The 13,240-nt window shown below is 36.5% G+C and overlaps 1 protein-coding gene across 2 annotated transcripts; it reads left to right on the top strand.

The window, feature by feature from the left end:
- Positions 1 to 3,937: 3,937 nt before the first annotated feature.
- Positions 3,938 to 11,670, top strand: LOC106666915 (geranylgeranyl transferase type-2 subunit beta). Of its 2 annotated transcripts, XM_014394452.2 has the most exons (7): positions 3,938 to 4,173; positions 7,359 to 7,466; positions 7,526 to 7,726; positions 10,755 to 10,913; positions 10,988 to 11,132; positions 11,190 to 11,389; positions 11,444 to 11,670. In XM_014394452.2, the coding sequence occupies exons 1-7, from the start codon at positions 4,171 to 4,173 to the stop codon at positions 11,627 to 11,629; spliced, it is 1,002 nt and encodes a 333-aa protein (XP_014249938.1). In that variant the 5' UTR covers positions 3,938 to 4,170; the 3' UTR covers positions 11,630 to 11,670. The 2 variants fall into 2 exon arrangements, with proteins under 2 accessions (XP_014249938.1, XP_014249939.1); XM_014394453.2 differs by lacking the exon at positions 7,526 to 7,726.
- The last annotated feature ends 1,570 nt before the right edge of the window (positions 11,671 to 13,240 follow it).

The following is a 13,240-nucleotide window of genomic DNA, read 5'->3' as shown; positions in this document are numbered from 1 at the left end:
TCCCTGTTCCGATTCTTGGAGGAAAGAGGGTTGTTTTATTGTATATAGTATTGATATTTTTGTGTCTCCTAGTGAGTGTTGATAGTGATGATAGTGTAAAAGGACTGATGGCAGAATATTGAGTACCCCATCCGACCCACAATTAGGTTAGGTATAGGTGTAAATGGTGTCGGAGGAATACCAATTACTCCACCATCCTAATTGAGGGAATGGTATATAATATAGGAAAGAATGTATTTAAGAATTTTTACGTTTAACAATCCAGCCTCATGCAAAAATTCCATAAATCTATCCATCTCTCGACAGCCATCCAGAATTTCCTACAAAACACAAGCAAAATTTTCATACATCTCTGCAGGTAGAGGTTCACTACCCATCAGGTTTCCATTCATAATCCTACACTGACTGATTCGCAAATAAGTGCTGATTTTTGCATTTTTCGATAGCTGTTTTCTATTGTCTATTACTAGATTTGATCTCTCTCAATTTGTTCTCTTTTCATTTCCTGCCAGCTATTTCTTTTATATTAATATCTTCAAGAGGCACTTTTTCTATTAGAAATCCCTCAATGGCATCAATTGTGGCAGCACGATCAGCCTGTTCAGGTATCTCACTTGAATATTCACCTTTAATAAATAAGTTTTCAAATTATAAAGGTAAACAAATTAACAAAAAAAGTATATTCATAATCAATAAGGAAATGGATACATCAAAAGATTCATTAAACATCCTTCTTCCAGGGATGTTTAAGGGGGAACTGGAAGGGGGAAAAATATAAAATTATTATAAAAAGCATTCTTTTTTAATTGTACCGATTGTTTGTTTAACTTTATGTTAGATTTTTGATAAAATTGTTCAACATCTGCAGTTAATATTGTTTTATATTCAGTAATTCAGTAACAAGGAATAATATTTGATAAAAAATTAACCTTGAACTCCCATCTGCAGCCCATCATAACAAAAGGCAAAATATTGCTAATGACCACACAAAGAACTAAGCAAATCCTGGGGACTAAAACTGAAAATGGCCAATTGGCAGTAATAAAACTCAAATTATCCGATGATTCACACAAATTAATAACATTAGGCAGCCTAAAAAGACTGGCAAACCTATGTATCACAGTTGCAATAAAAACAACCCCATCAATTGAACTAGAATCACTGTTAAACCTACTTCCATTGTTAATATATAATACTTAACAAGGAGAAGGGAGGAAATGCTCATTTAGGCTCCAGAAACAGCTCTTCAAGCACACAACATTAATTAATACAAATCATGCACCAATTCTTAGAAATGGGGACCGACTTCATGATCCCAGAAACACTCTTCACACATCCTACAAAGTCTTAACAGATTACAAAGGAGAAGAAGAATTCAGGAGGAAATCAGATACCATGATATGGAATACAGATGGCTCCAAAACTAATGAAGGAACCGGATCAGGCTTTTTCTGTACAAGCCAAAAATATGAGCTATCAAACTCATTAGGGAAGAACACCTCGCTCTTTCAAGCTGAAATACATGCCTCAGAAAATCTCATTGATAAAAAAATTCTCCTAAGATTGGCTAGCCAAGCAGCTATTAAAGCATTAGCATGTAAAAAAATCACATTAAAATTAGTAAGTCAATGCATTCAAAATCTCAAAAGCTAGGGGAAACACAACACCCTGGGGATCTTGAATACAAGGATACAAGGGAATTTTGGGTAACGAAAAGGTAGACACACAGGCAGGAGGGGTATCTACAAGGCATAGATATATAGGTTCTGAACTTATTCTTGGCTAACAAAAACAAACACAGAATCCTCCATAGATTATTATCCACAATAGATCCAAAAAGACAAAAGAAGAAGTAGATAAACACTAGATGCTAGACACTGTAAGCTTATGTTAAAACAACCCTCACCAAAACTGGTAAACTCTCTGCTACAGTTAGAGAGGGCTAATTTCAGAGAAGTGATAGGACAATATACCGGTCACTGGCATCTGAGAAAACACTACTATGGGTATATTCAATGATAACCCCATATGTAGGTTATGCAATGAGGAGGAAGAGCCACCCATGTCATCTTCAAATGATAAGCAACCACACAATGGAGACATACTCTGGGATTGAAAGAACATCCAGGGAAAGGAATTGTAGCAATGACAGTCAATAAGCTAGTACTTCATAGGAGAAGCTTGCAGAAATTTCCAAGACCTCCTGTTGGGAAGGATAGTCTGTAAAATTGAGGATCAGACTCAACAAAATGAAATCCCAGCAAAAATCTTCTTTGAAATTGCATAAAAAGCCTTCATAAAACCCTGGGCTCTCATCCAAACCCAAAACTCCAAAGAATCCGATCACTCTCCAGTCCAAATTCCTTCAAGCTATTGCCCAAGCTTCCTACTTCATATCCAACCTTTCTATCCACATAGACTTTCGAATTCCATTTGTCCTCGAAACCGTATACAGTTGATAAGCTGTCATCCAACGACAGTCAATGACCTAGTACTCCTTAGGAGAAGGATCGAGTCAGCCGCGCTGAACTAAGGAACTAGAAAAGTACAATTAGTACATAAGGGTGCAGTGCTTCAGGAACTAAACACCCAATTTCCTACTCTACATATTCATGATAATCATTGCCATCCCAGGAGAAAAGAGTTGTGATGATCATCTGTAGATTACAAGTTATCCTGTAGGTGTCATCACTGCTTCAAGAATGATCTCACCTACCACACTGCAGCCAATGAGTTTGCAGCAGTTCTGTATATAAGCAGGCTCAACCTGCTAATTTCAGACTCATCAAGGAGGTGAGAAGTCTCAATACTCACTAATGAGCAAGTCGTCAGCACTTAACTACATCAACAACACATCCCTCTAGCCGATGTAGCTACCTGCTGCACAAATCCCAAAGGTCAGTACAGATTCTATCGACTCCCGCTGCTTCGACCATCGGCCCTTCTCAGGGCCACCAAACCCCAGTCATTAAACAGTGAAAAAATTCATTTTAATTGTACATAATAGTCCACGTAATTCCCTGACACTGTATAGAGAGTGAGTAACTACCTGTATGAGAGCCAGAAAGAGCTAGGTTAGTTCTGCATGGTGCAAAAGTTCGAATTTTATTTTAGTAGTTCAAACATTGTGTTATGGTTCTGAAGAAGGTTTCTGCGATTGAACAAAAAAGCTTCTTTCAGGGAGAAACAAAAGGCAGAACTAATAAACCTGGTACTGGTTAGAACTAGAACGATGTCGGACATAGTATAATTGCGTAACGCTGCAGTGCTTGGGGAATAAAAAATCCCGACTTTCTAGTATAAATATTCATAATCATCAATGGGCTAACAATTTTATTAGTTTGAACCAACTTTTTAAAACTAATTGAGCATAAAATGTGTCATATCTTGTTGAAGAATATAGTGTTATAGTGTACACACATAATAACTAATTGTATAATGACCGATTTATATAAGCTCAATTGTGCATATTTACAGAACCACCTCTACTTCGAGTTTTGGCAGTCTGGGGTCAGTTTCCTCCATCTCCCTTTACATATACTATACAATTAGTCTATTTGAGGGGGGATGGTGTACTCCATATACCACCTCAGGTTCACACTAATAAATACATTTAATCTCAAATATTCATAAACAAGAAACACAAGGAATATCTATTGTATAAAGTACTATATACTATATAAAAATGTCCTATTTCCCAAAAAAGTCGGCTCAGAAGATCCAAACATTCCCTGTCTAATTCTTATATATCATTCGTACACGCTCCCTATCTAGAGCCAAGAAATGACACACATCAATTATGAGGGACACGTCGAGCATTATTTATAACTTTAAATTGTTTCGGTCTTTTAAATTTATTTTCATCTGTGTATTTTATTAATTTATAAAATCGATTAGTTTCGATTCCTTTGTTAATGGTTTACTTCAATCTCAATAGTAACAGTGACAATTCCTTCACCCGATTTCCATCTCACGATTCCTTATCAATTCAATTTTTCATGTGTAAGACAAAATGGAAATTACAAAGTAAAACCAAAGATCAGAACGAGCTTGGCTTGACGGACCGCAGTCCTCGAAACTTAAATCATTAAACCCAATGGACCGACTTTGACCGAATCAAAGAAGTTTGTATTTGTTTCATCCTTCATTGGCTTGCCTACAGCCGAATCAATGGTAAACTTACAATAACTCGTATTTATGCGACTTTCATATAAATACCAATGTTACTTTATATTTACATTGTACACAACTAGGAAACATGATGTTCATCATTTTCCACTTGTAGTTTTATTGCTTCAGTTTTTAAAACAATGTGAATCAAGGGATTAACTGAAAAAATTGTACACTGATGGACAAATTTAACGCATCACTAAATTTATTTAGTTTAAAATTCAATCCATTATCTTTCTACATTAGTTGAAGGTAATTAGGAGCTATCGTAGTCAAAATAAATTGTTTACTTCCTTTATACTGATTAATCCCATTCACACTAAAAGTAGCATTACGCCCTTCCATTCTACTACGCTTAATATTGCTTAAAGTTAATCTTTTTTTCTTCGTTGATTTCGTTTGATATTATTCTTAAACCTTTTTCAATAGCTCCAATCCGGCATTTGAGTGAGTACAGTGTCCGGGTCATTATTAGAGAAAGGATACAGCTAGCACAAAGTTGCCAGGAAACAGTGTAAATCACTCTACAGTATGAATGGTTCTTTGGCGCTTCAGAAATACAGGGCTTCACACTAGAAAGCTAGGCAGGGTTGACGATTTCAATTTCCTCCAGTACTCTATGAAGGCTCAATAGAAAATAACCTCCAGGCCATGGCGCCCAGATCGTGGACCTCTTCTTACAACTTGGAAAATTGCCAGGCTTCAATTCGCAAGGGAACATGTGTATTGGATATTGGAAGGTTGACGATGAGTTTCCTTCTTGAGATGGAAGTAATTTTATATCAGGAGAAAGGTACATCGCTCAAATGGCATTCCACGACAGGTCATTGATGTTTTTTTTTTGGGGGGGGGACATTACTTTGGACCGAAGTACCGAATTGGTTGTTGTGCGAGGAAGATCTCTAGCCTCACAGAGGTCCTTCAAGATTTAATTGAAGAACATACGATGCCACCCACATTCTTGCTAATGCCAGACCCCATAGAGCACGTATTGTGGATGTCTACCTGAATGGTGTTGGAATTGAGTGCATGGTTTGGCCAGCTCGAAGTCTAGATTTGTACCCACCCAAACAGATTTGCGACCAACTCAAGCAACTAGCACAACAGCGAAACCCAGGTGCCCCCAGACCCAGACCCTAGAAGATTTGGAATGGAAGAATTCCTAAGCATTTTATCAGAAATATTTTCCAAGGATTGCAAAGGTGTTTAATGGAGGTGATTCATGCCAGAAATAGAAATACTTGATATTAAAGGAGACAAAAGTTTTTTTACATTTTTATTTGTTTTTGAATTTTCAGTTGTTTTGTTCTTTACTCAATAATTGTTTTTTTTATAATTAGGTAATAAACATTTTCTTTTTCATTGTCTTATTTTTGCAATCAAACCTAGTTTTGGTATGCAAAATATACTATACAATATACAAAATATATACAAAATATAAGTACATAAAATTTAAGGGTGGTGCATTTATTTTTTCCATCAGTGTAGTTAGTGTGAAATTGAAAATTTGATTGATTCCTTCTTCCTTGTTGCTAGTAATGAGCACCAATCAATTGATGCTGTATAATTTGTAACCAATTAACTGATAATGCTCATATTTGCTTGACTTGATTTTGTCAGGCAAAAATAGAAAGTCCTGTTCTTCTTGTTCGTCTGCCAGTTCAACAACCTACACCTTAATAATATGAGATGTCTACAGAGTGATAATCCTGTAGTTTGGTTATTTCTAATCATTTTGGTCTGCCTATCCTGCTCTGTTCTGTCAGATACATTTTGGTCTTTGGCCATCTTCTTTGTTGGGTCTGTCGCCACTGATTCTGACAGAACAAATCTGTGAGGATAGGCAGAACAAAATTATTAGTTACAACCAATATTCTAATCATTTAAGTCTTCCTGCAGTCACCCTTTTCGTAATGTTTGCCTGTCAGGTCAACTATCTATAGTTATGCTTAATATAGTGAGATGTCTGCAGGGTGATGAACCCGAAGTTTGGTCATTTCCGATCATTTTGATCTGCCTATGCCTTCTATTTGGCAGACAAATTTCAGCTTTTAGCCATTTTTTTCTTGGGTCTGTCACCAATGATGTGTAACAGAACAAAACATGAACATGCTTATGCGTTATTACATTTTATCATATCCATGTTTTGGTCCGACTTAGTTTCGAACGAGCTGGACTCCATTGTATTTTTACATTTGTCTCAATTTTTATATATATTCTCAGATATTCTGTTTTCTAACGCACCTGGCAGACCTAGAAGAACAGGTGTGAAATCAGAGATGATCAAGCAAGTTTCATCACTTCGCAGAGCTCATCGAAATTATCCATTTTTGACTACTGAGCCTTTTTTGGCAACAATTCATATTTTTATCAATGTTTTTAATTCTTTTAGATTTTTTACATTATTTCTGTGATTTAAGAAAAAATAAGTGTCACAAACTTTGCACGGAAAAAAAGATATTTGTACAGTGTTTAAAAATCATTCTGTAAACTCAGAAGACATGTAATTTGAAATTATGTCAGTTAGATATACTAAGGAAATAGGTGTTGTAAGGCGGTAACAATTTGATATGAATGAAAGGCAATTTGTATTTTAAACAATGAATGGTGCAAGGATTTGCGACTAATTTGCAAAATAGCTCGACAGATCTCAAACAACTACAATATTCAAAGAATTCTTAAAACTGCCACAACACAAGTTGTAGTAACAAAAATTTAGAAAAAATCACAAAGATGAGTGCAAAAAACTTATGCTGAAACAAGCAGGGAAGAAAACAATCAGTGATGAAAAACACGTTTTGTGTATAACAATCTAATAATTGTGAAATTTTCTTTTGAGGCCTGTAGGGTGATGAATCGTTTGGCTTGATCGTTTCTGTTCATTTTCTTCTGTCAGACATGTTTCGGCTTCTTGCCATCTTCTTTCTTGGGTCTTTACCACAAATCAGAAATTATCAGAAACTACCAAATACAATATTCCAGTTGTTCAGTCCCCTTGCATTGTTTATAATTCCTGAGAAGTAAGTAGAAATATACCCTTTCGAAAAAAAATCATGTATTTTCAAATTTGTGCTGTTTTATGTATGTAGTTGTCTATGAAATATACCTAAAAATACAATCTATAACCAATTGATCAATTTTAAAACAACATACCATAATTTATCTTTACGTCAAAATGTTAATTCTAGGCTAATCTTCTGAAAGATGTTGTCCTTAGTGATGACAAGCCGAAAGAATTTCTTTTGGATAAACATCTTCAATACGTACTGTCTTATGGTGTCAACACCGATGAATTTGTAAGTATAGATTTTATGGCAGTGTTAATAACATCAGTAATTTTATCTTTGACCATTAGGAATATTGTACGACTGAATACATAAGAATGTCTGGAATGTATTGGATACTTACGACATTAGCTACGACAAATAAGCTCGACAGCACTGACAAAAGACAATTTTTAGATTTTATAAAACAATGCATTGATAAAAACAGTGGAGGTATTAGTGGATGTGTTGGGCACGATCCCCATATACTCTACACATTGAGTGCTGTTCAGGTAATGTTTTCTTGCTAAAATTAATCTATTTAGGTCATAAATAAAACCTTTTGTGGCCTGACACTTCTATGAGCAATGTTCACCACTTGGGGAAACTGTTCAATATTATGTTTATATGACAATTCAAAATGGAAACTTTTTTTACAAACTAGTGGTTGTTTATACTATTGATTATTTAAATTTCCAATGCTTACCAATCATTTTTTTCCCTACCTCAATAAAAAAATTTAAACATTGATACCTTACTCCAAATGTTGGTTATAAAGAGATCATTTTACAGTACATCCCTTAACATTCGTAGGGGGTTAGGTACCAGAAAACTCCCATGAATTAAACCTATTAAATCCATTATGTTTAGTGGGTCTGATTGACCAAATTAGTTATTTTAATTAATTATTCTTTGTATGTAAGGTCTTGGTTGAAATGAAAAAGTTAATGTCACGAACAGGATTCGAACCCACCAATTTCGGCTCAATATGTGCCACTGCTCTAATCACTTGAGCTCAAAGGTCGTGGGTTCAAATCCCGCTCGTGGCACTAACTTTTTCATTTCAACCAAGACCTTACATACAAAGAATAATTAATTAAACCTATTATTGTTATTTTTATTGGCCATATTGTATTACATTTTTGTTTATTTTTAGTCGAGGAGTTGGTTAGGGAAAAAAGAGATCAGTTTTTAAATAGTAAGTGGTGTGAATGCTCATATCCCTATCGCTAAGCGATGCAAGGACATTTAGCGTATATGCTGTATTACTTTTGGTGTCAAAGTAAAGTTTAACACATGGCTACACTTAGAACTCTCTCAATCTGTATTTCTGTGGAACAAATGTGTTACATACAACTCAAACTTCAAGGGTGAGCCTAGGGGGCATCGGTGGTCGCAACGGTTTAGGTGTTGATATGGCGCTCATCACTGTAAGGTAAACATACAAATTCACATACATAAAAATGGGCGACATACTTTCAAATGGGCTTTTTTTTTTAAAACATCGAGGGTTCATATAACCTCATAGTTGAAATACCCTCATTTAAAATGAGCCAATTTACAAACCAAACTTGCTTGAGACGACACTTGCCAACTCCGTCTCCACATCCTTCACCCTCTTTCTTCTTGGGCACTCTTCTTCATTCTCTCCTCAGCTCCCCCTAGACTCAACTCAAACAAGTCTCATCAGTGGGGGAATGAATAAGGATTTTTTAAAATCCTTCACTTCAATGTGACCTATACAGATCTATTGTGGATCCCATATAAATTATAACCATGCCTTGGAAAGTGCACTTTTTCCTATAAGTTAAGCACTTTCCTCAGTGCCTCTTCACACACCTCTTTTAGAAGGTACCAAAGTGGCTGTACTGTACCAAGCTAATGTTTCACATTCATAAAGGATATGTGCTGATTTACCTAGTTCCTCCTGAAAGAGTAGGCATGTTTCTGTCTCTGCTTTGCCTATCTTCTTTAGGTGGTAGTGAAGAGGGCAGTGGCCAGTAAAGGAGCGTATAATTTTGCCTACTGAGAAAGAGAAATTCCTTTGCCTTCCTTTTCGAGAGGCACTAGAAACATCAGCACATATCCTTTGCGAATGTAAAGCATTAGCTTATGTTGGTAGGACATTTCTCATACCCAAGAAGATTCATGAAGAAGCACCAAGGAAAGTGCTCAGTCCTATAAGGAATAAGCGCACTTTCAAAGGTATGGCTATAAGCTACGGGTTCCACAATAGGACAGTTTAGGTTGCAATGGAGGAAAGAATTGTCTTCTGCATCAATCCCAAAAACACTTTTTTTAAAAAGGTCTGTCAAAGTTGAGTTTTTCTCTTATTTTATACCGTTATAGCTATCTCATTTATTTTAATTCTCTCCAGAATTATGTGGTGCCTCCTCCTTAGATCTGGCTTTATTTTCTTGTATATCAGTTGTCACTCTCCAAAGCCACCTTTTTTACATAAATATGTAGGGTGGAAGGTCAAGTGCGATTTCCATTGCTGCAGCGGAGCAGATATGCATTGCCCTTGTTATATTAAGACACTCTGCATTGTCTTGTCTTGACTCTTCTCACTTTTTCTCTCACTATGTCTGTCCAATTAGATTTTCCAGTCCTCTCATTTATATTGCATCCCACAAACAAGGATAGAGGGAATGAAAAGTAAAATCCTTTGGGATGACCGCCTTTATCCTGGCCTTCCATGCAACACCTTGTATTCTTGGGAGCTTCCATTATGTGGCCCTCTGGATCTATTGTCAATTGCCCTCCTGTGTAGAGATATAAAAGCCCTTCCGGTCAAAATTCATGGTGACCCTAACTGGTGATAAGCTCTGTCTATGATGCACGCCAACTTTGTCTCAATAAATAATTCTTTGTCTTTTTTGGTAGCATTCCTTTGTTTCCTACTAGGCTGAACAGAAGCCACTTTCAGGCGAGGCAGTTTGGTTGATTTTAACTAAGTTGCCTGGTTAACTCTCAACTACACGTCGACTGCCATGTTGTGAAGCTTTTTTATTGGCTGGTTTCACATAAGGCAACTTACGGAATCAACTTCTCTTCAATAAGAGGAGTATATTCCTCATGTCCCATACCATGGGACTAATACAAATTTCTTTAATGAACTGTTCTGCTCGGAAACTACTGCCTGGTGTGAGGGACAAATGCCTTGTGCCTGCAGCCACCCACCTGGATAGTAACTGTGTATAAAGGGGTTCGGGCAGTTTCCAATCATCTGCTACAGGTCCTTGATACCCATCCGTTCAGCTAATTGAATCATCTAATCACCTCGTCTAAAAGAGGCCTAAGTTTTCTAAGAAATTTTTTAGGGTTTGAATCCCTCCATCATTTATGAGAATTTTCTTTGCAAATAACGTTAGGCATTAAATCATAAATAAAAATTGCGAATGTTAAAGGATTACTATATATGTTTTATTAAAATTCTGTTTGGTAAGGTACACACAAGTATCATTCTAAATTGGACTATTCATCAAGTTTAAAAAAAAAAAAAGTATTAAATATAATCTTTTTTTTTGTATCTTTTAGATTGCTTGCATTCTAAATGCAGTCGATGAGTTGCCAGTTGATGAAATAGTTAAATATGTAAGAAGTTTGCAAAAACCAGATGGTAGCTTTATCGGAGATAAATGGGGTGAAGTGGATACTAGATTTTCATTTTGTGCTGTTGCCTGCTTATCATTACTGGTTTGTCACTTAGAAATATGTTTGTTCATGGCAATTTAAATAGCATCTCAAAATTTATGTATAAAAAACATTAGGGAAGATTGGATGCCATTAACATAAAGAAAGCAGTCGAGTTTGTAATGACATGTCAAAATTTTGATGGTGGCTTTGGATCTCAGCCAAACTCAGAAAGTCACGCAGGTCTAATTTATTGTTGCGTAGGTTTTCTTTCCATCACAGGTAAGGGACTTGTGATTTATGTTTTATCTGAAATTATTGACGGAAAGTATAATGCAGGTGAGCTATCTAGGATAGATGCTGATGCATTAGCTTGGTGGTTGTGTGAACGACAACTCCCTTCAGGTGGCCTTAATGGCAGACCAGAAAAACTACCAGATGTGTGTTACTCATGGTGGGTTTTAGCGTCATTAACCATACTAGGGAGACAACATTGGATTAGTAAAGAACAACTAAAGACTTACATTCTAGCTAGCCAGGTAAATGATAATAAATCTCTTATGAAGTTGTCCTAAAATATTGTTTCTTTTCAGGATAATGAAACTGGCGGGTTTAGTGACCGACCAGGAGATATGCCAGATCCTTTTCATACATTATTTGGAGTCGCTGCCTTATCTTTGCTAGAAGAACCTGGATTAGCACCTATAAATCCAACGTTTTGCATGCCACAGTCGGTTATCGATGAGTTACAATTATCCCCTGAAAGGCTGACTGTTTAAAACAAATTCAAAGTATTGTTTAAAAAACAAAATGAACATTGCACACATTATTTATTTATTTGTAGCAGTAAACTTATTTCCTGTTTAAGCAGGTATATTCCTATCAAAATATGTACAGTAAAAAAACATTTAATATCCCTATTATCTTATTTACCATAATAAATCAAAAATAATAAAAATTATTTTTAAAAAAGCTTTTTTTTCATTTTGTCTTTATCTTATTTTATACTAAATATGTCTGCCAAAAAAAAATATTTTTCCAGCAGAATGAACTGGAGCTTCTCGACAAAACAATTGTTGTTGTCTAATACCCGGCCACATTGGCCTGAAGGGTAACAAAAAGATAAGCTAAGGCTGGAATGTCCCAATGGTGGACCTAACCACTGCAGTCTGGTCCTCTGGCACTAAAAATAAAATAAAAAACATGATCAAAAGAAAGAGGCAGCAGCCGGCTGTTCTCATGTATCAAGTGCACTGTTGATAGGTGGTCCTTGGAGGATCTAACCTCAGATGAAGGGTCATCCTCACCTGACTAAGGACAGGCCATGTAAGGTTGACCCTAGGATACTTACTTTTGGTCCTGAACTCGAATGTGTGGCCAGAATGTAGAGAAAGGTTGCTCAAAGTGTCACACTTAATTGAAGAGTTTCATTCCTTTGTTCCGTATAGAGAGCGTGTAGGAATGCCACCCAATATGAGAATTGAGCTTGAATACAGAAGCAAATATGTGGGTCTCCTGTTCCGATTCTTGAAGGAAACAGTTGTTTTCTTATATATAGTATTGATGTATTGATTGTTTTGTGTCCCTTAGAGTGTGTTGAGAGTGAATGTATTTATTAGATATTAATCCATCTCATCAAAGCTCAATTATGTTAGTTATATTGTGGTGAAATAATTATTAACAAATGCAAAGGCACAAGGTGTACGAAGGGAGGAGGTTCTAGTCAATAGTGACACAGCATCCCCTAGAGAGCCGGTTGATTGGAGGGTGAGTGAGAAGTCAGTTGTAAAAAAGAGATAGTGACGATCAGGTCGTATACATCATATACAATAAAGGGTTAAAAAGAAGTCTTTCTTCAGAAAATCACCCTTTACCCCAGTGGTTTTGTAAAGGTGGATTCTTCCCAGGTGCCCTGTTTGCAAGACAGAAGTTGGCAGTCTCCCTGGAAGGACAAAATGCGTTTTATGCCCTTCCACCACCTCCTTGTAAGAAATGATGCCATCCTCTTGATCGAACCAGGCTAAGACAGACCTGAGGTGGCAAGGTAACTTCTAACCGAGTACCCTCCGATACAGCAGGCCTCGCAAACTCCTTCAAATGTTTTACCCGGATTTACCACAAAAAAAACTGGGGGTACTACGACCACCATCACCTATGAGTGTTCCTTGTCCAGTTTGGCCTTTAAAAAGTGGGGGGGCCCCTCACTGGACTTTACGAGTGTTCCTACTTGTTACAAACTAAAACCACTCCATTACCGGTGCCTCCACCATTGACGACAACATCTTTTTAACCATTTATTATTTATCACATTACCCTGCCTGATCATTACAATCTCTTCTTTACAACTGAACTCTCTTTCCATACCCCTGGGCAACCTGTTCCTGAGAGGA

The sequence above is a fragment of the Cimex lectularius genome, unplaced genomic scaffold (genome assembly GCF_000648675.2).
Source record: "Cimex lectularius strain Harlan isolate CLEC.00 unplaced genomic scaffold, Clec_2.1 scaffold21, whole genome shotgun sequence".
NCBI lineage: Eukaryota > Metazoa > Arthropoda > Insecta > Hemiptera > Cimicidae > Cimex > Cimex lectularius.
Note: the sequence above shows the minus strand (reverse complement) of the source record. Positions and strands in the feature narration are given on the sequence as shown.

What these genes read in the sequence shown, in the direction of transcription:
- LOC106666915 (XM_014394452.2), top strand. An exon ending in ACACATTGAGTGCTGTTCAG is followed by an intron (nt 7,727 to 10,754) that starts GTAATGTTTTCT and finishes TGTATCTTTTAG; the next exon opens with ATTGCTTGCATTCTAAATGC. An exon ending in CTTACATTCTAGCTAGCCAG is followed by an intron (nt 11,390 to 11,443) that starts GTAAATGATAAT and finishes GTTTCTTTTCAG; the next exon opens with GATAATGAAACTGGCGGGTT.